The sequence below is a fragment of the Carya illinoinensis genome, chromosome 10 (assembly GCF_018687715.1).
Source record: "Carya illinoinensis cultivar Pawnee chromosome 10, C.illinoinensisPawnee_v1, whole genome shotgun sequence".
Taxonomy (NCBI): domain Eukaryota; kingdom Viridiplantae; phylum Streptophyta; class Magnoliopsida; order Fagales; family Juglandaceae; genus Carya; species Carya illinoinensis.
In genome coordinates, this window is record NC_056761.1 from 10961815 (window position 1) to 10985818 (window position 24004).

The 24004-nt window shown below is 36.3% G+C and overlaps 1 protein-coding gene and 1 long non-coding RNA gene across 2 annotated transcripts; both read right to left on the minus strand.

The window, feature by feature from the left end:
- Positions 1-924: 924 nt before the first annotated feature.
- On the minus strand, positions 925-7066 carry LOC122279016 (F-box protein SKIP19-like). Its single transcript, XM_043089262.1, has 2 exons — positions 6519-7066; positions 925-1708 (listed from the first exon to the last, which is right to left on the minus strand). The coding sequence occupies exons 1-2, from the start codon at positions 6902-6904 to the stop codon at positions 1090-1092; spliced, it is 1005 nt and encodes a 334-aa protein (XP_042945196.1). The 5' UTR covers positions 6905-7066; the 3' UTR covers positions 925-1089.
- A 5758-nt stretch (positions 7067-12824) lies between these two features.
- On the minus strand, positions 12825-14660 carry LOC122279912. The gene is made up of 2 exons (XR_006229691.1): positions 13581-14660; positions 12825-13469 (listed from the first exon to the last, which is right to left on the minus strand). It is a non-coding gene; the product is annotated as an uncharacterized LOC122279912 (long non-coding RNA).
- Positions 14661-24004: the final 9344 nt, after the last annotated feature.

Sequence of the window (24004 nt, forward strand, 5' to 3'; positions counted from 1 at the left end):
ATAGGGTAGGGGCTGTATAATTAAAGAGCTGATCTCCTCCACGCTATTAAAGTTCATGGTTTAATGGTTCTTCAGTAAGTAGTTGACATGTACTATGTCTTGAATTTGGCGGACATATATAATACCTTATTGTACATTTGTGGGATATTTACGTGAAAATTTAATTTAAGTAATTGATGGGAGTGCGTATGAGAATCTGAGGTGGACCATCATTGAGAGTATGAATTAATTTAAGTAAACGAAAACTGAAACCGCAACGATGGCATGGTTGTGTGTGGGGGGACTACCTTTGGGATATAAGTATTATAATTAATTAAGTGACAAAATTCGTTTGTAAATTTCAAGAAAGAAAAGATATTTACAATTATGAATTGTTTAACCGCTTATATGATTCTTGATTTTGTCAAGATTAACTACTTATTAACAATTCAAACGAACGCTTTAACAGTATTTTGGAGGTTCCTCCTGTTATAATTATGGCATTTAGTTAATCCTGTTCTAAGACCCCATCCTATGCAAGGCTCTCAAAATTAAAAGTGAGGCATTTTTTTATTTTAATTCTTTAAGAAAATATATAAACAGACAATTTCTTTAAATAAAAATTTAAACAATCTCTATATTTTTCAATGTGTGCAAAGTCCCATGATACTAAATTTAATATTTAATACAAGAAATAATTTATATTTTTTTGTTAATTTTTTTCTAAAACCTTGCTAAGTTAAGATAGAAAATTTACAATGTGCCTCATTTTAAATTATTGTATTAAATATAAATTCAAAATTTCTTATTTAAAGATTTTAAATAAAGCCTCATTTTATTAAAAATCTTGATATCAATTCAATATAATAATTTATATTTTATTATATTATAATTAAAAATATTCAAGTTTTGTCTTATACCTCAATTTGTATTTGTCGCCCTTGATTTCGACCCAAAAAAGGAGAGTTTTTCAAGTTTGATTCGAACATAATCAAGTCAAACTTGACTAGGCATAACTCGTTCCTACTCGACTCAGTTATAACCCTACTAATACTGAGACAAAACATTTCAAAATATTGGTAAAGTCATTTTACTTGCACCCACAAAAGGCTAATACATGTAAAATTCTCGGTAGTCATCAAAATCACCATAGTCGGGGTCATCGCTGTCGCTGGAGAATTCATAATGCCCATAGTCATCAGAAAAGTAATCAATGTCCGAGAACCCAGAAGGATAGTCATCATCAAAAGATCCGGTATCATGAAGTTCAGCATCGAATTCATAGTCATTGGTGGAATCACAGGGAGATCGCAAGTATTTAATCCGCTCGGTACATCTTCTTCCCAAATTCCCAGTTAGAGTCACATTGAAGCATTGTCGTAGGTCAAGCGACTCAAGGTGATGACAACCATCAAGTACTGCCTTCAAGCCATCATTAGTCAGCTTATTTCCAAAAAGCTGGAGGTGGCGTAATTCAGTCATATTCTCCGCAATAGCAATTGCCTCCTCATCACACTCAATGCGAGGTCTTCTGTAGCCCTGGCTGTTGAATTTGAGTGACTTCAAGAGAGGACAACAACGGCCCACAGCTTCCAGTGGTTCTTTTGACAACGGACCGTATGAAATCTCAAGGTCCTCCAACAATGGAAGTTTTGCAGCCACTTCACTCAATCCCTCTACTGAAATGTTATAGCAACATACGAGTCGAAGACGTTTGACCTGACTTGAACTGTTAAAATGACATGAAGGCGATGACAAAATGAAACAGCAATTATAAGATGACACAAAAATAGAAGTATATGGAAGAATCCCGCATCTCCAAATTCATAGTTACAATATGGTGACAAATCACACTAAATAGATTGTGAACTGTATAAAAGAGCAAGGATACCTTTTTTGCATATGCATTCCATACCTCATAATTCTAGATGGAGGGCTTCAATGTGGAGATATGCTATCTAATTTATATTGCATGCAGGAAAAAGAAAAAAAAAGAGACGAATGTGTAGTTTGGAACATTCTGCATGCATGGAGGGAAACTCCCCACATGCATTGAAGCCATCAGTCCAAAAGCCAGTAACTGTTGAATTACTGAGGCACTATCAACTGAATAGGGAGGAAGGGAGGGACCCAAAAAAAAAAGGTAGCCACGGGGGTGCCCCCGGGGGGGGGGGGGGGTTGGGGGGGTGGTGTTCACAAGTTAACCTCTGATTAGTCGAACACAAGCTGCTCCAAGTTTGCAATTCATCTATTAGAAAACACAAGCTAGAGCTCATACTGGTTCTCAACATATATTTATGGATCCATAAATGAATATAAGCTTATATTATTTTTTATTTATTTTTATTGGCACCAGGTGTCCAAGAATAAAGTCCCGACTAATCCTAGGGGGTGCACAGGCCCAATATAAGCTTAAATTATTTTACAGATTTAAAAGAAATATTAGCATTTTTTAATAGTCTAAAACCCAAATGTACAGATTCTTGACCAACGATGTTCCCAAGATAAAATAGAGATCTTTTGGGAACGAAGTAGTGCTCGATCAGTTCGATTTGCAGTTCTCAATTCCAATTTACAATGAGGCAGGTTGAACAAGTCTGTTGAACCAAAGCGTGGAAGATTGTTTGGAGAACCAAAAACTTGCTAATATTGTCAATAGATAATTGAATCCATGGGGTTGCCAATGGCCCATGGCACCCATAGTTACCAAAAGTATGGGGGCAATGTGGCCAAATTGGGTTTTATCCCCGATCCAGGTTTGTATGCCACAACAAAATTGCCTAAAGGAAAAAACTGGATCAATGTGGTTGCAATAAATCACTCGTGTGCAAGATTTACTGGCCAAATTGGGTTTTATCCCCAATCCAGGTTTGTATGTCACAACAAAATTGCCTAAAAAAAAACTGGATCAATGTGGTTGCAATAATCACTCATCGTGTGCAAGATTTACAAAACTGATCACTCTATGCCTCCTTCCAACCCCATCATCCCGCACCCCAGTGGGTGTATGGTGCGGAGGAAAAGAGTTTTACAGGGGAACTCTAAATTCAATGCACTAGAAATTTGATCAAAGATGGTACACTTAAATTGAAAGCTTGGGTCACATACAATCACCAAACCCCAAGGGGTTATCACTTCCTTCAAGGTCCAAGGTTCAACATCTCATGGGTGCAAACAATCATTTGGGGCCATACTCTCTAGTGAAAAGCCAGCGATTTAACTAGTTCCATATAGGGAAACTCCCAAGAGTACGGTGTACGGGACCGGGGTTTACTCTGCAGGGATGGGTCTGAAGGGCCATGTCTTGAAGAGGTTCCCCGAGATTAAAAAAAAAAAAATACAGTCACAACATAAAAGCTATGTTCAGAGACTTTTTTTCTTGTAAGTAATAAGAGAATTTTATTATCAAGTAAATAGGCATAGCCCAAGTACACAGGAAGTATACAAGAGCAGACACCTAAATACAAACTAGAAACTAAGAAAAGGCTAAAAGCAAATTATGAAGATTATCTCCATTCAATACAAGCGCCTTAGCCCAAATACACAAAGTACTAAAGAAAAACTCCCAAGTTCTCAACTCGAGCCTTCTCTATCTTCAAAGCACCGGCCATTCTTTTCCAACCATAAACATCACATCAAACATGAAGGGATCATCTTCCATATGGCAACAATATGATGTCTCCCCTTAAAACCTTGCTAGCATGCAAAAAGATCCACCACTTGCTTAGGCATCACCCAAGCAATACCCGTTCGACCAAAAATCTCAACCCACAAAGTCTTAGCTACCTCAAAATAAAGAAATGGATGGTTGACATATTCACTTTCTTTTTTACACATGAAGTACCAATTTGCGACAAATAATCCCCACTTTCTCAAATCATCCGTGGTCAAATTTTTTCCAATAGACACCCACCGACAAAAAAATGCCACCTTACTAGGCACCTTAGAGACTTGATTGGAAACACCATTATTCTACATATCCACATGGTGTGACATCTTAGTATAGATCACTGGGATAGGATCATTCACATATCTGAAGGAGCTACTTTTCAATTTAAATTTTAAACTTTTTCATCTAATCATTATCCAAACACAAAAAACAATACAGCTTTTACAAACTTCAAAACAAATATTACATTCAAACAATTTTTTAACTTTGTAATATTTTTATTCAACCTTTTCTCTCTCCTTTCCCAAAACTCAATAAAACATCTTAATTCAAATCATTTCACTACTATTCACAGAACTTTGAGATACTCTTAAGTTCGGTTTGGTTGATTAAAATTCTCATCTCAAATTCAAAATTCTCATCTCATGATTACAACTTTCCCAAATCTCCATACAAAATATAAGAAATAATTCAACTTTTTTTTAACTTTTTTAAATCCCAAAACAATAATAATATTAAAATATAATATTTTAATATTTCATCTTAAAACTCAAAATTCTCATCTTACTACCAAACCATACCTAGTGTTCAAATGAGCCCTAAAGCTATCATAGGGCATAGATGTATGCAAGAAAACAGCAATTCAACCAATTTTCCTGAGTTGCGACTTTCATCAAAGAACACTTCAAACTCTTTTGAAGAGGTAATTTCCTACCATTCTCAGGAATTGGACTTCTGTTGCTTTTGTTAGAATCTTTTCATTGGTAGATGTAACACCCCAGTCCCACATTAATAGACGAAATAACTCACATAAGAGTGGGTAAGTTATAAGATAATCGTGAGTGCTAAGTCCATGCAGGCAACTTACTAGATAAAAATGGTCTTAATACGTGATAGAAGCTTGTGGTTAGATTTTTTAAGTTTACAGCGCATATGTGATTAGCACTTCACCTAGGCCATTTCATATGATATCAAGCCAACTAGTGAGGCCAGCCATGTGATACTAGAGTCATTTATGTCCTGAACCTAACAAGGATGCTAGAATTTAAGGGGGTGAGTTTGTAACATCCAAGTCTACATCGAGAAAAGAATAACACGAAACCATTTTACAAAATTAACTTTATGGGAACCCAAAGTTATTTATTTATTTATTTTTATAAAAGGCAACCCTAAAGTTATAGGCCATGAGGAAACAAATCCATCTATGATATGATGGAACAACCTATTTATTCAATGATTCCTAAATGGGCAGGACCTATAAAACAGGAAAGCTATGTTTACAGAAAATTCCCAATCACATAGAGTGGGAAAGTTATAAAGGTAGTCATAGGTGCTACTTACTAGGTGAAACTGGGTGTATGTCGTGATTCTAAGGAAGCTTCAAATTGACTAGTCTTTTTGGGGTCCCAGCACAGATGGGTCATTTCAATAGAACTCAGATATTCATACGGTAGCCTTTGATGATCATCAAATCTACTATACAGATCACTTGAATAGGATCATTCACCAAAGCTTCCATACAAGTATTTACTAACTATAACTCCCATAAAACCATTTTTTGGGTGAGGCTGTTACCATCAACTAATGCTGTGACAGGGCACTAAAGTATGCTATTCACATATACACTTTAACCGGGCACAAAAATATAGCACAACAATTCAAAAACTGATTGAACAGAGTTCTTTTGATGTTTCTCTATAAAGAAAGAAAGAAAAGAAAAGAAAAGAAAAGTGGGAATAGACAGCAAAAAAGACGTTTCAATGAGAATTTTTTTTATACTGCACAACAAGAATGTGTTGACCTATTCAATTTGATATGAGTAGTCATTCTGTGTGGTAGCATTGTTTTTCATGCTAAAGCGTGAGTTCAAAAACAACTTTCTAATAGACTAAAGAGCGAGTTCAATCTTGTCTCAGTGAGATATACAATGGAGGTGGCTGCTGTCTCTCACAATTATCCAATGCGTCTTAAGATTGAAATTGAATGTAGAGGTGGTTGCTGATCTATGGACATGATTCCCACATTAGTCTAGTGTTGATTGTAACGGGATATTTTGCTGGGGGTTCCCACCCCCACTTTTTGTATCTTCATTTTAAGTTTAATGAAATCTTATTCACAACAGGGAAAAAGAAAAAGAAAAAGAAATCCATAACATTCAAGTAATTGATAGTAACATTAATGCAGTACCACTTACATGCGGAAGCCTCAACCCTCTCCACCCTCAAGCACAATATTCTTCCCAAACAGGTTAGGAGTAAATGAGGGAAGGTCAAACTAAAATTGTGGCTAAAGTCAAAACCATGCCAAGCTTGATATGGAAGGGTAAACCTTTCAAGTCAATAAAGTAGAATGTGCAGAGATGAGAAAATTTTAGACTACTACAAGAATCTTCCCAGCCAGAATGCACAAAGAGATGGGCAAAATTTTAACAACTAGAATACTCGTCCAGTCTTCCCAATCACGTTGGACTACAAAAGCCCAACAATATCACAGCACAGCAAAGTTCCACTCAAAAATAAATTAAAAACAAAACAAAAGGAAGCATATATGTATATAAATACCAAAAACCTTATTATAGTCGCGTAATTAAAAAAACAAAAAACCGAAAAAATAATTAAACAGAAATAAATGGGACAACAAAATAAATTACCTCTCGGCAATGTAGTGGAGAAGCTCGTCCGTGTCAAAGTACTCGACGTTGATATCGACCAACTGGCCGCAGCTACGATCGACGGCGTGACGGCACATCGTCTCGAGGTCGTAGGGCATATCCCAGAGGTCGCCGAGGTTGCGCATGTCGATTTTACGCCACATGGACAGGTCCTTGCAGAGGTTGCGCCAGAGCAAGCAAACCTTCTGCGCGCAAGTCAGGATCTCGACGGCGCCGAGCCGCAGAAGGATCGACGCCGTCACGTCCCGGGGAAGTTCCAGCCAATTCCGGAACTGGCATGGAGGAGGAGGAGGAGGGTCCATCGCGAGGTTTTTAATGTCGGTGGGAATATCGGGGCAAAAAATAAAGACAGGGAAGAGGATCATTCACCGGAGGGTGCGACTTTATACTACTTTTTAGGTTCTGGGCCGTTTCTTCTCAAAAGGAAACTCGCAAAACAGAGACAAAAATGGCCGTTCAGAGTGACTAGGAATTTAGGGTGACAAGTCCAGTACTTCTTCCCCTATTTAATTTTGTAATTTTCAATGTGTCCCATTTTAGATAAGAAAAAGTCTATATGCAACTGGGGTATATCCCCGGTGCGGCCTCGGGTCCTACGTGGCGTTATAATGTAAACGACGCCGTTTACATTTTGATTAAATTTTGCTCGCTGGCTTTCTCCTTCCAGGCTTGTTTTACTCTCATCTCTCGCTTCTCTCTCGTCCCCCCTCTCATCGAGCCACCCACTTCGTCTTCTCCCCATCTTCATCCCTTCACCCAACTTCGAGATCGAAACCCACCATCTTCGGCGTTCTCTTCACCCATCATCAACTCCTCCCCACCAAATGACCCATCTTCTGGTTTCTAAGACTTCATGTCCTAATGTTTTTTTTTTTTTTTTTTTTTTCTTTTTGGGTCTCATTTTTTTTCTTTTTGTTTGTCATCAAACCCAAGCGTACGTTCTCCCTTCTATTTCACTGCTTTTATTTCATCCATTTGTTTTCGATCTGATTTTCAACAAATGAAGCAATCGAATTAATAGATAATCGACAAAACTCAGCAAAGTTAATCACTTTTTTGCCAAACCACAATCATTTTTTTCCAACCACATGCACACGGAGACACCACACGAAGCCGACGAACGCACGAGATCTACCAGTTGTTGTCTCGAATCTCATATTTGTAGGATATGCGTGATTTTCCTCTGTTTTCTCAGCAACCAAACATACTGTTATGGACCATTGCAGACTATAGCTTGATTTTCTTCTATTTTCTCGGCAACCAAACAGGCTATTACAAACTATTTTCAAATTTTTCTATGTTTTCTCGGCAACCAAATAGATTTTCCTTTGCTTTCCTCTATTTTCCTCTCTTCGTCTTCTCCATCAATCTTTCTCCATCAACCCACGAAATGACAATCTCATCTTGTTTCCCTCCTTCCGTACTGAAATCAATTTTTCCCCCTCCCGTTTACCTTTCTGCGTTACTTCCCCCCCCCCCCCCTTTTTTTAAATTTATTTATTTATAAATAATTATTATTTTTTTATTAATATTTTAATTACCACGTCAGCCCCGGGGCCGCGACAGGGTTATTCCCCAGGGGTACGTAGCAGAACTGTTTAGATAATATTTTATATCAAACCACGTGATTAAAAATAATAAAATTACTTATTAAAAACAATATTAATCTACTTTAAGATCTCGATTGAATATTGAGATGAGATAAAAAAGATTTATAAATAATAATGAAATAATTTATGAATAGTAGTAAAATTATTTAAGTTAAGATGTTTTATGAGATTTTTGAAAAATGAGAGAAAATATTGAATAAAAATGTTATAAAGTTAAAATATTGTTATAATATAATTTTTATTTTGAGATTTAAAAATTTAAATTATTATTTTTGTGTTGTATTTAGAAGTTTGAAAAAGTTATAATAACTAGGCCATTGCCTAATGCAAGTTTAAAATAGAAGCAAATCTGAGAAAATTCATTTGCAACGCCTGGCTAAAATTGAAAAGTTTGACATAACCACTACAGTATTTCTTAGCAGCTCTTCATGTCTGGCGAGGGACTGTACAAGGAGCAAAGTAATATTTTATCATTTCTAAAGTATCTGCCGCTCTCTCTTTTCCTCCGTTTTTCGTTGTCTTCATCCCAAAAATATTCAATTTCTCTTTATTTTCTTTCTTTCTTCCGAAACACTTCTCTGTCTCTTTCTTTCTCCCGAAACCCTTCTCTGTCTTCATCCCCTTCTCTCTGTCGCCCATTTCTTCTTCAACCCTCAAGTCCTTTTCTTTTCTTCAGCTTGTCGTTCTTCTTTGTCGCCTTCTCCAGCGGTTGACGTCGTCTTCGTGCTCTCCAAAGTAAGTCTCTCTTCCTCGCTCCTCTCTCTCTTTTTTGTTGAAGCCACTTTCTAGGTCTCCTTGCGCTCCTCTTTCTAGGTCTCATTGAGTCAAAACAAATTCGATTGTTTGGGTTGGCATCAGCTATCAAGGTACTCGTTTACGCATTTTGAGGTAATCTCTTGGATCATTGATGGCGGATTTTCATATTTGGTGGCCTACTTTCTTGACCTGTTTATTTACTTTTTGGTTTAGTTATTTGAAAGGGATTTGTAATTAATTTCACAAATAGATATAATTTTTTAATTCAACCTGATTGATATTCTTTCTAATTTCCATGACATCTTCAGTGCGTTTGGGATTAGTTGGTTATCTAACTTATCTCTTCGTGGTTGCTTAGAAACTTGAATAAAGGGTTGATAAAACCTAAAGAAAGTGTAAGAAAACTTCATCTTGAGTACCGTTAATTTTTTTTTTTTAAAGATTAAGAGGAAAAAACGAAAGCCACCTTGGCTATAGCCATGGTGTTTGTCTGAGGGATAAAAACGACATCATCAATAACCAGAAGATTCTCTGATCGAAATTTCTTAGATTCAAAAGTATACGAGTTTTTCATTTCCCTCATGTTCACTGCATACTGAGCAGAGGTCGTTAATTGAACTAAGGTTGTTATTGATTTTTTAAAATTGAGATTTAACTTGAAACTAGGGATATTTTATGATTGAAAAGGTTTTTGTTATTTGCATTTTATTATTAAAGGGGCTGTCTCCTTATCACAATGGCCTGTATCACGAACAGGGAGGTCTTTATAAGGATTTATTTATTGATTTTGTTTGTTTGTACTGTATTAGTATCCCAGCTGATTGGGAGCTTTAAGAGTGAAGAAAATTGTTCTTTAGTTAGTGACTTGCAATGACGTTGGGGAGAAGAAGGGCTTGCACAAAATGACCATTAATCACATGATATGGTACATTTCATGCTTGCAATTTCGTGTGCTAGAATTAGTCTTTAGTCATCTCTTTGAGTTTTTATTGCAATGATTGGTCTAAAATTGTAGATGGTGATTGGTTGTTATGAAAAGTTGTTGGCACGTTTGTTGACTTCAACCACAACTCTAAATATAAAAGTTGGGAATAAGAAATATTGATATGTTTGTATATGTGATTGTTGAGTGAATGATTGGCAAAATATATTTATCGAATAATTAGGTTGAGAGAAAAAATAGTTGAAAAATAATAATTTGTAGTTAAATAGTTAAATAATAATTTATTTAATAAAGTTATTAACTAATATATGAAGTGTATTTGTAAAATATTTAAAAAAATATTATTAAAATATATAATATTTTATTATTGTTGGACTTCAAGATAGCTAGTCCAATGTGGACTAATCTACTTATAAGTCCATGTTAGAGCCAAAAGTTAACATTCTAGCTAAATTATAGACTAGGCCATTGCCAATGCTCTTAGGTAATGATTAGATGAAAAAGTTAAAAACTTAAAATTGAAAAATGTTTATATTTATAGTATTAGGATGTTGAGATGAGATAAGATGATACTATCTTGCTATCCAGACGGGGCCTAAAAGCAATCTATGGAGAATTTTTTGGACTCGTAAATATTATAAATTATAAAAAAAAAATGAGAGAAATCTATATATAATTTAGTTTATTAACCTACCAAACAATACTTTGTCGAAAAAGTATTTGTGCTTTAATGAATTTTTATACGAGGGATTGTTTGGAAACACAAATAATCTCATGTAAAAATTTATCATAATTTACTTATGAAATATCACTCAAACACAAATACTTTTGTATTTCAAATTTTTAATTTTTTTAATTTAATAATTACTTAATCATTACAATTTTATTAAACTGAACACAAATCATCTCATCCCAGAATTTCTCATAATTTACTTTTTAAACATAAACACTTTTCAATTTTAAATTTTTAAAACTTTTCAATTAAAAAAAAAATACAACCTTTTTCAAACTAAAAAAAATAAAATTATATCTATAAATATCTCAATTTTTTAATATTTTTATTCAGTTTTTTCTCATTCATTTCACAAAATCTAATAAAATATCTTAATTCAAATCATTTAACTACTATTTACAAACCATTTAACTATTATTCATAGATTTTTCATCTTATCACATTTTTAAATTATTAATTATTCTAATTAATTATGTTGGGATAGAATTGGCCGAGTCTAGCCCATCGCTAAAAAAGGGAGAAGAGATAAAGTTAAGAATTTAGCCTAGATATAAAGTCAATGAGGGGGTAAAGAAAGAGACTTGAACTCCTAAAAAGAAAGAGACCCAGATTTTTAAAAGGAAAGTGATTCACAATTCAAGTTGGACTCAATCATTTCAAGGAAATAGACATTTATATAAGAAGGAGACCTCTACAAATTTGACAAACTCTCTCCACGGAGGCTCTCCACACAAGCTCCCTATGCCAAACTCCGCCACACATAACGACTCGAAAGGATCTTCCCTAAGTTCTTTCATTGTATTATGAGATATCATGTGAGGCCATAAGAGATTGTAAAATTGCCTATTATATTGAATTTCAGCCTCGAACAACCTGTGGATATAGGCATTATGCTGAACCACGTCAATCCCCGTGTCTCTCTGTATTTATTTTTATTTTCTTATTTATTATTTACTTTCATGGATGAACGTGAAGAGCACCGTATCGAAACCAAAAACACCATCGTGAGTCAGGGATGATTCTTTCATCCCTTTCGATCTGTTGTGCAAATTTACTCATTAACAATTAGCGATGTCTGTGGAATCTATTTATTATTCTTTGAATTAGAAAGGCGAGTAAGATGATTCTCCACTTAAGCGATTGTCTTTGGGGGTACATACGTAATGATCAACCCTTTTGTTGGCTGTGATATATTATTATTGATTGATCTAGTTACTCTATCTTCTTAGCAATAAACTAACAAATAATAAAGAAGTTTCCTCTCAACTTTTCACTTGTCATTTTTATTTCCTCTTAACTTTTTATTGTAAGTGGAACCACAAAAGGAAATCGGGCTGCATGGCATGCACAATGCACGTACAATGCATACGTGCAGAGTGCACACTGTCGCACTCCTCATCACCATGGTGCACCTCACCAAGCCTCACTATTAGGGGTGTAAAAATTAATCAGGAAACCGGACCGGATCGGCCCGAACTGCTGGAACTGGTTCGAGACCCATTCCCATAGTTCCAAAACCAACCGGTACTAGTCTAGTTCCAGTTCTATGCTTTTAAGGACCGAACTGGACCGGTTTGTTATATTATATTTTTTAAATTAAATTTTTAATATTATATATAATTTATATATATAATAATATAAATTATAATTATATATGATAATGTTATTATAATTTATAACATAAAATTTTAATCTTAAACATAAAAATTTATTTGATCATATGCTTTAAACATAAAAAATATATATTAATAATATTTTATGGCCTAGTAAATTCTCAATATATTCTTTTTAAAAAGTACATTAGTAAATTAGTAATACTAATATACATTAGTATATATTGTATATTAATTAAAATTTACAATTTACTAATAGTCTAATATTATAGTACTATTAGTAATATACTTTAAGTTTATATATAAATTACTATATAAATCACTATACTAAATAATTATATATGAAATAATGATATAGTAATATTAATACTATTAATATTAGTATACTAATACTTAGGGCTGTAAAAATAAATTGGAGAATCAGAAAACCGGCTCGATCAGGCTTGGACCCGTTGGTTCAGTCCAGGACGGGTTCTTCCATTTCAAAAATAGGTCATAACCAGTCCAATCTCAGTTTTATATATTCTAGGACTGGATCGGACCAGTTTGCATATTTATATATTTTTAATTAATTTATATTATATATAATTTTTATAAATTATAATTAATGTTGTCAAAATAACAAACAAATTACATAAAAAAACAAAGTCAGTTTTGTTCAGCATTGCGTCTCGCCACAATTTCCCTTTGACGTTGCTGAAAATACATCCATTTTAGTCCAGCCAAGGTAGTCACATCAATTAGCATGATTTGCCTCTCTCTCTCTCTCTCTCTCTCTCTCTCTCTCTCTCTCTCTCATCCGCTTCCCTCTGGGCGAATTCGAGTATCTCGGCCTCTAACCTTAGTCTCTTGTCCTTTTGTTGGATTTTATTTCCCTCTATTTCCCGATTATATTGCATCTTCTTAGCCTTGAACTGAAAAAACTCTTTCTCCTGAGTGCATGACTCCTTTAAGTGAGTATACTTCAGCTTGCTTAGCTCAACAATCTTCTCTGCTGGCTTGCCTTGGGCCTTACATTTTGCTTTCTCAGCTTTCCTTCCCATTGGCCTCTATAATTCAATGACATCATTGTCTAGAACATTCTTGGCCTTGATATCACAAATTGAATTTACAACAGCAGCTGAGGTACGAGTTGGGATCAGAGACATCATCAACCTTTGCTTGGGACCATCCTTTGTGCAATGCTGAATCCATTTGGGTTGGTCCTTCAATAGGTGTCAAAAAGGTTCGAATTGAAAAGAGGTATTCTCCAATGATGATCTATGCTTTGTCAAACTTGCAATTAAATAATAAAAGTGCAAAATTAATGACCAAGCAGATAAAGGAAATTAAATATAACTTATAAAAAAGCAAATGCAAAAAGCATATAAAAGTGGATGGTTATACCTTGTCTTGCTCGGTCATGCCACTTTGATTCAAACCTTTGACTTGGGTCAGTTTAGCATAAACTTTGTTGGTCGCCTTTTGAATGACTGACCACTGATGTATTAAGGATCTAACACTCTGCTCAGTTGTACTATGTTTATATGCATTGAAGTATTGACTAATTTTTACGGTATTCAGCTATGCCGAGACAAGTAACTTGTCTTATTTAGAGGTGAAATTTGCACCCTTGGCTGATTTTCTTACTAAGAGAGGCTCTACTTGGGGTAAGGGTGGAGAGCCATCAAAAGTCACAGGAGATTGGTCACTTTGACTACCATAAGTGTGGTCAATTTGAGGGTCTTGACTAAGGAGGTTGGTGAACTACATATTCCATGATCTTGCGAATCCATCTCGAAGAGGATATAGACACATAACAGTTGGTAAACATGTTAGACACTTAAGAACAATAGAGACGTGATTTTGCTAACCGGCTCAAGAATTGAATGGTAACATAGAGGAAATTTCGCACCCTCGAATGGATGTAACAATTGGTTGCCACTATTTATTGGCCGTTCAAATTACCATGCCATAGAGGTATGTGCAAAATTTTCTATGTCTTCGCGAGACTTTGTCATTATCAAAGGCGAGGGGTTAGAGAAGAAAAATCCAACGACAAGAATGCTCTAATATAATAACAAGTGACATTACTAAATCACAAGATAACACCAAGGAATATAATTTACAAAATTCAAACAATATCGAACAGTATGCAAATGAATAAGACCATCAAAACAAAAATGAGTGAGCAATATATGGATTAAAACAGAATGTTTTAAAGGAACAAATAAAATAATTCAACATTACTAAATCACAATGTGTCTGCCAAGCTTTTTCAATTTTCAAAATCCAAACAACAGGAAATCAACATGCAAAATGAATAAGGCTTTGTCAAAATAGAAATGAGAGAAGCAATATATGGATTAAAACCATTGTTTTTAATTTTGTACCGTACCAGCCGGTATGGCAACTGGTCCGGTACATAAATTGTACCTGTTTCGTACCGGTCCAAATAACGGCCATACCTTCTTTTTTTTTCTTCTTTTTTTTCAAACTACAAGCTCATTTTTTTACTCATAATTCAGACCAGACTATTTATAATTTATATATATATATGTATTTATGTATAATTTATTCATATATACATTATTATGTTGGAATATAATTAATATATATATTTCTATATATAATTTATTCATAAATTTGACTATCCCGAAATGGTACACGAAACAGTACCGATACTGAAATATTTCATTCCAGTGCCTTCACCAATACGACGTCTGGTACGCTATTCAAAACATTGATTAAAACAGAATGTTCAAATCCAATACTGAGCAGCACGCAAAATGAATAAGAGCATAAAAATAAAAATGAGAAAGTAAGAAAGTAATGATCAAAACAGAAATGAGAAAGTAAAAAAGTAATGATCATAACATAAAGTAATGTTGAGTTGCTGTGTGTCAAATAAATGAACATGCTATGAATAAATCCTAGTTACGGAAGAAACAAATAGTGATAGTAAAGAAACTATTTCGATGCTAAATGAATAAGAGTATTCACATTCGCTTTCATAAAGAATGTGTGTTCCATGTGGCTCAGAATGGTTTTTTTATTTACAGTATGTGTAAGACAGGAGCTCAACCTCGAATGGCTGCAAAACCTTAAACCCCGGTTGCCTTTTGTGAAATTATCACAAAAATACTTTGTGGCCATCCGGGTTTGGATTACCTTGCCATATTGATGGAGCCCCATTAAAAACACTTGTGAATTAACCCCCTCCCATGTAAGGTTGAGCACCGACAATGTCGGAGTCGGAGTGCCCTACCTCCAACTTCGACTCCAACTTTGTCAGAGTTCAAATTCAACATCTGACTCTGACTCCGATTCACATAGCCTCCGCTCCGACTTATTGGAGCGGAGTCGGATTTGGGTTATTGTTACCATTCAGTTTTAATTTCGGACTCAAAATCGAAAACCCTACATTGTTATCTGCTGTTATAGGAAATTTGGCACCCTAGGATTTTAGTTTTTAAAAAAATATATTTTTTCAATTTCAATTTCATTAAAACATAACCATAATTGAGAAAATAAATCATTGTACAAATTATTGTTATTATACATTAGTATTATATGTTATTATATGTTAATATTTATACATTAGTATTACATGTTATTATACATTGATTATTATACATTACTAGTACATGTTCTTATATTTTAGTTGTTATATATTAGTATTACATGTTATTATAAATTTATATATTTGTGTTACACAATACATTAGTGTTAAATGTTATTATACATTAGTTCTTATATAATTAGTATTACTGTTATTATACATTAGTGTTTATACATTAGTTGTTATTATACATTATTGTTACATGGTAGTAATAGTTAATAGTATGGTGTTTACATATACTAAATTAACATTAGTGAATTTAGTCTATTTATATTATAGTATAAGCATATTATTTTATAATAATTTGCTTATACTAGTATATTATTGAATTTAATTAAATATTTAAGTTATATTATATAAAATATATATGATTAATATATAAAAAAAATACATATATTTTTATAAAATATGTACAATATCGGAGTCGGTGCAAAGTTGGAGGTTGAGTCAGATTTTTGAATTTTTGCTCAACCCTACTCGCATGGAGTAGTTAGAACCATCATCACAGCCTTACACTAGACATGTAGCCCCAGAGAATAGGCCTAAATCAACACTAAAAACTGCAAAAGACAAAGGTAGAATTAAACACCAAGAAGAGAAGCAATATATCTCAAATATAATGAGGTAACTTGGTTGAAGGTGCCTGCATAATTATCAAGAAATAAAACAACAAAGGAAAAGAGTCTTGGAGGAAATTTATATAGTTGCAAGGTGATAATCAGTGCACCAATTATTATGCAGCATCATTCACATATCAAGAAATAAAAGAGGCAAGAAATGATGGATAATCATGGCTATAAACATCACATGAAACATTAGTATAAATTAGTCCAGGTCGATCATGGTGGGTTAGGGAAACTAGGATAATGAAAACAATGAAAATAAAACTAATGAAAACAAAGAAAATGAAAACAATGAAAACAAAGATAGTGAAATCAATCAAAGCAGTAGAGAGAGTCCATAAAGAAAGATAATGAAATCAATTATAAACAATAGTGTATCCCTCAAATCCATAAAGAATAGTGCTGAAATAGTGTATAATTCAAACCAACATATCAGCTAGAATGGCTTCCAAAGAATCTATGAATAAATTGAAACCAACATCAGCTCATTTATACGTTGCTCGAATGCAAAGATTGTGTAATCAAATTAAAACCCTAGAGTAGTAGATAACAATGTAGGGTTTTCAATTTTGGGTGCCCAAAGATCCAATTATAAAATCAATTATATATATCACAGTATAGATAATGAAATTAATACCCAAAGTAGTAGAGAGAATCCATAAAGAATGGCTGCCAAACAAAATGAAAACAAGAAGAATCGCCAAAGAGGTTAACAATGCAAACCAATAAAAAATTCATTAATTATAAGCTGCCGTACAGTATGAAGATAAAAAGAATTTAAAAAGTGGTTCACAATGCAAACCAACACAAAATTCATGGCATTATAGGTTGCCAAACAGAATGAAAGCAAAGAGAATCTAAAAACTGGTTAACAATACAAACCAACACTGTAACATTATGGTTAACAATTTCTCCAATGCAAACCAACACAAAATTTAAACTAACACACACACACACACAATTTAACAATCTAAAAAAGGGTTCACACACACACACACACACACACACACACACACACACACACACACACACACAATTTAACAATCTAAAAAAGGGTTAACAATGCAAACCAACATGGTAACATTATGGTTAACAATCTAACAATGCAAACCATCAAAAGCCAATACTGTAACATTATAGTTATCTATGCAAACCAACACAAAATTCATTAATTATAGGCTGCCAAACAGAATGAAAATAAAGAGAAACTCAAAAATGGTTAAAAATGCAAACCAACACAAAATTCGAGTGGCCAACAAACAGTGTATGAATGGATTCAAAGGTACAAACAATTTGCTCAAACCAGAATAATGCAGTTGATGAAATTAGTCCAAACTAAACTCTATCACCCCTCGAATGGCTACCTTGAAGAAAAATTAAGATCCAAATTCAAATCCTAGAATAGCTCACAATGTAGGCTTTTCAATTTTGAGTGCCCAAAGATCTAAATACATACATCCAACAAGTTGAAACTGTGTAATGTCTAAGATGAAAGCCATGACAGTTTTGGATTTGTGCAAGAGAGAAGGACAGAGTTCAGACATGGAGGAAACCGAAACAAGAAGTGCATTCGTAAGAGAGAGAAGGATATAGACTTACATGGAATCCGGCCGACGAAGAGGGGCCTCTGAAAATGGTGGCAAACGGTGCGAGAGAGGGCCGATACAAACGAGGGAATCAGGACTCGAGAGAGATCTTCATACAATAAGATCAATGCAAAAACCTACAAGAAAATACCTGCACGAACATATAATAAGATAAGAATTAACCAACTGCAAATTAATACGTACCTCATGAGGAAAACCTCAAATAAGGAAGACCAATTCTATCCATACGAAGAATGCCTCTTAATTTACTGATCAACGAAACTCGGTCACCAAACCAATCTAGAGTTAATTCCCTTGCACCCTATTTTGCAAGAAAATCCACAACAACATTACCCTCATGAAAATATGGAGCACTCTATACTCTAGTTGATCCAGACAAATTTTAAGCTCATCCCAATAATTCTCGAGATACCAAATATTACACTCACTCTTTCTAATCCAATTAACAAGGATTTGAAAATTAGTTTCAATTTCCACCTGATAAAAACCAAGTTGACAACACCTTCTAACCCCTACCAAGAAACCCATCAATTCAACAAAGTTATTAGAACCCTTACCTAAAAAAAAAGAGTAAGCCGCACACATTTGACCACCAGCACCTGCAGGCCTAGGATTACCCAAGCTGCTGCTGTCCATATTGAGCTTCACCCAATTCTGAGAGAGTGGAATCCACTTAACCACTGAACACGTCTTAGCTTTAGGAAATAATATCGGAATATCCATCTTGTTTAAGATAACAATATCCTGCCTAGGGAGTCTTAAAGACTTTAATTCCAATTGCATAAGTCTAGGAATCCATAACTTGATAACATGCCAAATCGACTGAACTGAATCTATCTTGCCATCATACCTAGCTCTATGCTGCTATTCCCAGAGTTTCCAAGAGACAATGGATGGGATAAGTTCAAAAATAGTCCAAACCTGAGACAACTTGCCAGCACGACGAAATTAGAAATTAACTTGCTCCTGCCAATTATGGAAGACACCCATATAAACACCTAATTGAACCGAAGCCATCTGCCAAACTTGCCTAGCAAAGTCACTGGTGCAGAGGCTGAAATATTAAAACCGCAAGTCTTTGATTTATTCAGAACATCTTCTCCCAAAATCCCTTACAAGAATGGCCAGCACACCATCAGCCAGCTTATTCCCATCAAGCAGGAGGCTGACTAATCCAGGCATTTTCTCTGCAATAACAACTGCCGAAAGATTACACCCTTTGAAAGGATCTCCCCAATAAAGCTCACTTCTCAATGTGAGTGATTTTAAATGAGGACAATAGCAACCCACAGCTTCCAGAAATTTTTCAGTGCTCCAAGAACGGTATGAAAGTTCAAGTATTGGAATATTTTTAGCAACCTCACTCCATCCCTTACCTAAAATACAGAAGCACCAGTAATTTATAGCTAATTTAAAGAATCTAAGCTCCCCTAAACTGTCAAAAATGTAATAAAAAGGCATAATAAATGAGCCGCCACCACGTAGAATATCATAATTTATATCTGAGAATAAAGTCTCAATGAAATTTTTTTACTGGATATATATACATGTCATGATTGGGGCCTATATTTCTATTAGGTTCGATTAGGTGTCAATGTGCTCTATTTTTTATCATGCAGAAAAAAAGAAAGTTCCAAGAAAGCCCAATGCGTAGTGGGGAGCAATGTCCAGTACTCCAAATCATGAAATACTTTAATTCATCCCCAACGCACAAAGCTTCCCATACTCCAGGCACGTACGTACTAATTGAAGCCATCAACAGAAAATGTTTCGACGTCGAGTCTTCGGAGTATTAACGACATCACATCAAGGGGAAGGTCCAACCAATTCCTGTAGTACTGGTTAGAGGATTTGTACTAAAATATCTTTGTAACATTATCCCATTACATTTCAATTACAACATTAAATGATTATTTACAAATAAAGCATATCAAATAAGAGTCTTTACATCAAATAAGAATAATCTTAGATAAAGTTATCTATATATTCAAGCCCTAAGTTTTCACGGTGGTTGTCATAGTATCCACCATCAGCTTCCGATATTTCCTCAAATTCTTGGTGATCATTGGAATAATCAAGCCACAAGTTTTTTCTGATCAGTTCAGAACATTTTCTTCCAACATCACCTTCCAGAGAGACACGACGACAACGCCGAAGTTTCAGTGTTTGAAGGTGAGGACAACCATTAAGTATGGCCAGCAAACCATTATTAGTCAGCTTATTCCCACCAAGGTGGAGTGTGACTAATCCAGGCATGTTCTCTGCAATGGCAACTGCCGAAAGATCACCCTCCTCATCTCCACCATAAACATCATCACATCTCAATTTGAGTGACTTCAAATGGGGACAACTGCGGCCAACAACTTCCAGAAAGTTTTCTGTCCATGAACAGAATGAAAGTTCAAGCTCATCCAATAATGGAATATTTGCAATTGCCTCACTGAACCCCTTATCCGAAATTTCACACCATGAAAGCCCAAGGTATCTGAGCCCACTTGAACTGTGAAAAAGGCCATGAAATTAGGGCAAAACAAATGAAGTACCCCACCACATTGAATGTGAACTGAATCAGAGAACAAAGTCTGATCAACGAAGAATTGGCTTCTATATTTCTATGAGGGTTGCGTTGCAAGCCAAATCATGCATCAATTTTATTCATCCACGCCGCACAAAGCAGCTTTCTCCATTCATGCATTTGAAGCCATGCATCAAACCAAACAGTTGTCACTTATGGATTACGGAGAATTTTGACGATATGACAAGTAGGCCGAGAGGGATTAGGCCAGAGGGAAGAACAAACAACTAAATTCCCCATTAACCAAACGCAAACAATAACATAAGCCTTTTGAAGGTTTAAAATTCCATGATTTGAACATGAAGAGGAAAACTCTAAACAGCCTTGTGAGGGGAAAAGGGCCCAAGCCCAGTGGCCCAATCCAGAACCCCCAATAACCCCAAACTAAAGTACGTTGGGGGACCCATGGTGGCCCAAAGTCGAGGCTCGCCTGACGATAAGCATGGGGATCCGAAGTAGGGGGACTCGGCCCACCCCCGTAGTGTTCCCGCCCATCAGAAGGGCCCATGGGTAAGGGCCCTAAGGTGGTCGAGAAATCCATTATGGGCCATGATCCCCCAAGCCTTAGTAGGGAACCGAGACCTGACAAAAGGTAAACGGACAGGTGACCGGGCAGAGTGTTGACAGTAACACATGTCCGGTTATGGGCACAATCAACCAAAGACACGCTGCATTTAAAGCGTGTTAGGAGACATGAACACACGACGACATACCTTTGGGATGATGCAACCTTAGCATGGCACTGCATTGTAGTGGCAGGGAGGTGGCAAGTCTAACTTGGGCACGATTTGACACCCCATGATCTCCTTCGACAGCAGAGCCCAAGCTGGGTAAAAATACCCCGATCTCACCCACGGGAAAAAGTCTGATTCTCTTTTCACTTCTACATACCCACTCACCTAAGAGCTCTCAACTAACTTTAGCATTGGAGAATTAACGGACTCCGCCAAAGTCCATTATTTGCTCTTTCTACTGGTGCTGAACGCGTGGGTCTCCGTGGAGTTGCTCAGGCCGCGAAACACAACATTAGTAGTGTCTTCGTTTGTGTGATCTTTTTTCTTCCTATAGTAGTGTGTACCTTGCATGCAGGCTGCAACATAGTCTCAAGTTGTGTGGAGAGAAGAGAGCAGGAGCGACATGATGGAGGCAAGGCTGGCAGAGATGGAGGAGACAATAAAGAAGCTCATTGAGGAAATGGGAACGCTGCGCCAGGAGAATGCAGCCCTACGGCTGGCCAACAAGGAGTGTTGGTGAAACTAATGGTAGTGGTAGTTGGCCGTGGGTGGCGGCGTAGGTGGCGGTTGGAGGCCAAAAGAGGCAAATCAGAGATGGAGATGGTGAGGCTTCAAAGGTGACAGATCGAGGCTGAGGAATGGTGGGTTAGGTAGCTGGGAGGTCAGTGGCAAAAAGATGGCGGCCAAAGGTGGAGCCACGGCGGCACTAGAGAGGCTGAAAATAGAGAGGGAAGGTCGCCGGCTGATGGGGAAGAGAATGAGAGCAGCGGCGACACCAATGAATAGTGCACGGTGGAGTTGGAAGAAAAAGAGGTCGGGGCTTCCAACGGTGCGTGGTGGCTAACGGCGGCACGGGGTGGACTGAAAATGGGTGGGGGTGGTTGCCTACAGGTGGGGGAGAAGATGGGCTAGGCCGTGAGGCTCAGGAACGGTGCACGACAACACTCGATGGAGGAGAAGAAACGGATGAAAGGAAAGGGGAGGAGAGGCTCACGTGGGAAGGGAAGAAGGAGGAGGAAAAAGAAGAAAAAGAAAGAAGGAAAAAGAAAAAGAGGAGAAAAAAAAAAAGGAAAAAAGGAAAATGAAAGGAAATAAATGAGGTCCAACCTTTTCCAAGATCTCAAACTGATCCAATGAAAATAAATTTTAAAATGACGAGTTAAATAAAATAATTTAAACATAGTGACTTAAGAAAATAAAATAATAAAAATCCAAGAATAAACTAATTTAAAATAAAGAGCATTTTAAATGCAAAGAAATAATTAATATTAAGAAAATATATCAAAATAAATTTCACAACTTAAAAATCATAAAATAAATCCAGCGAGAAATCTGATAAATTTAAAACAAAAGAATTAATATTATAAATCAATTAAAATAATCATTTAATAAAAATATATTAAAATACGAGGTATTACAGTCGAGGCTTGCTCGACGATAAGCACGAGGATCCAAAGTAGGAAGAACTCAGCCCACCCCTGTAGTGTTCCCGCCCATTAGAAGGGTGCCCCACGAGTCGAGGCCCTAAGGTGGTCGAGAAACCCATTGTGGGCCATGATCACCCAAGGCCTTAGTGGGGAACTGAGATTTGACAAAAGGTACATAGATAGGTGACCGGGCAGAGTGTTGACAACAAAATATGCTCGGTTTTAGGCGCACCCAACCATAGACACGTTGCATTTAAGGTGTGTCAGGAGTCACGAACATGTGATATCATACCCCTGGGACAATGCAACCTCGGCATGGCACAGCGCCACAGTGGCAGGGAGGTGGCAAGTCTGACCTGGGCACGACCTGACATCCCACGATCTCCCTCGACGGTAGAGCCCAAGCTGGGTATAAATACCCAAATCTCACCCACGGGAAAATGTTTGATTCTCTTTTTACTTCTATATACCCACTCACCTAAGAGCTCTCAACTAACTTTAGTATCGAAGAATTCACAGACTCCACTGGAATCCATTCTTTGCTCTTCTTGTAAGTGCCGAACGTGTGGGCCTTCATGGAGTTGCTCGGGCCGCGAAACACGACATCAACAAGCCTCAAGACTCTTTCCGATTACATTATATAATTACAAACGCCATAACATCAGAGCACAGCATGCATGCAAAATTAAACCAGAAAATGAAAAATATGTATTTAGAGTAGGAGTGCTTCTTTTGGCTGGATGCAGGTGTGATGATTGCTTTTACGCCTTCCAATTATACGCCATCATTTTATGATTCTACTACCTCTCAGTGATGTACTTAAGGAGGTTGTCAGTGCAAAAGCGGCCGACTTTGATCCCAACCAAATGGCCACAACTGAGGTCGACGGCTTTGCGACACATATCCTCGAGGTCGTAGTAGGGCATGTCCCTTGAGTTCTCGAAGTAGCCCATGTTGATGGTTCGCCACATGAAGTGGCCATTGCAGATGTCACGCCAGAGCGAGCACACGTTTTGCGCACTGGTCAGGATCTCGATGACGCTAAGCCTCTTGAGGATATTCTTCGTCAATTCCATGGGCAGATCCAGCCAATTCCTGTACTGCTCTGCGGGTAGATGATGAGAAGGTGGAGGTGGCGCTGGCGTTGGAGGAGTAGATTCCATTATTAATGTGAGAGGTTTTTCTTTCTGGGAAACTTTGTTGGGGGTGGGTGGGGGGGAGCCGGGGAGCTGGGAGTGTTGTT

What these genes read in the sequence shown, in the direction of transcription:
- LOC122279016 (XM_043089262.1), bottom strand. Translation starts at nt 6,904, where the DNA reads ATGATCCTCTTCCCTGTCTTTATTTTTTGCCCCGATATTCCCACCGAC. An exon ending in CTCCACTACATTGCCGAGAG is followed by an intron (nt 1,709 to 6,518) that starts GTAATTTATTTT and finishes TCATTTTAACAG; the next exon opens with TTCAAGTCAGGTCAAACGTC.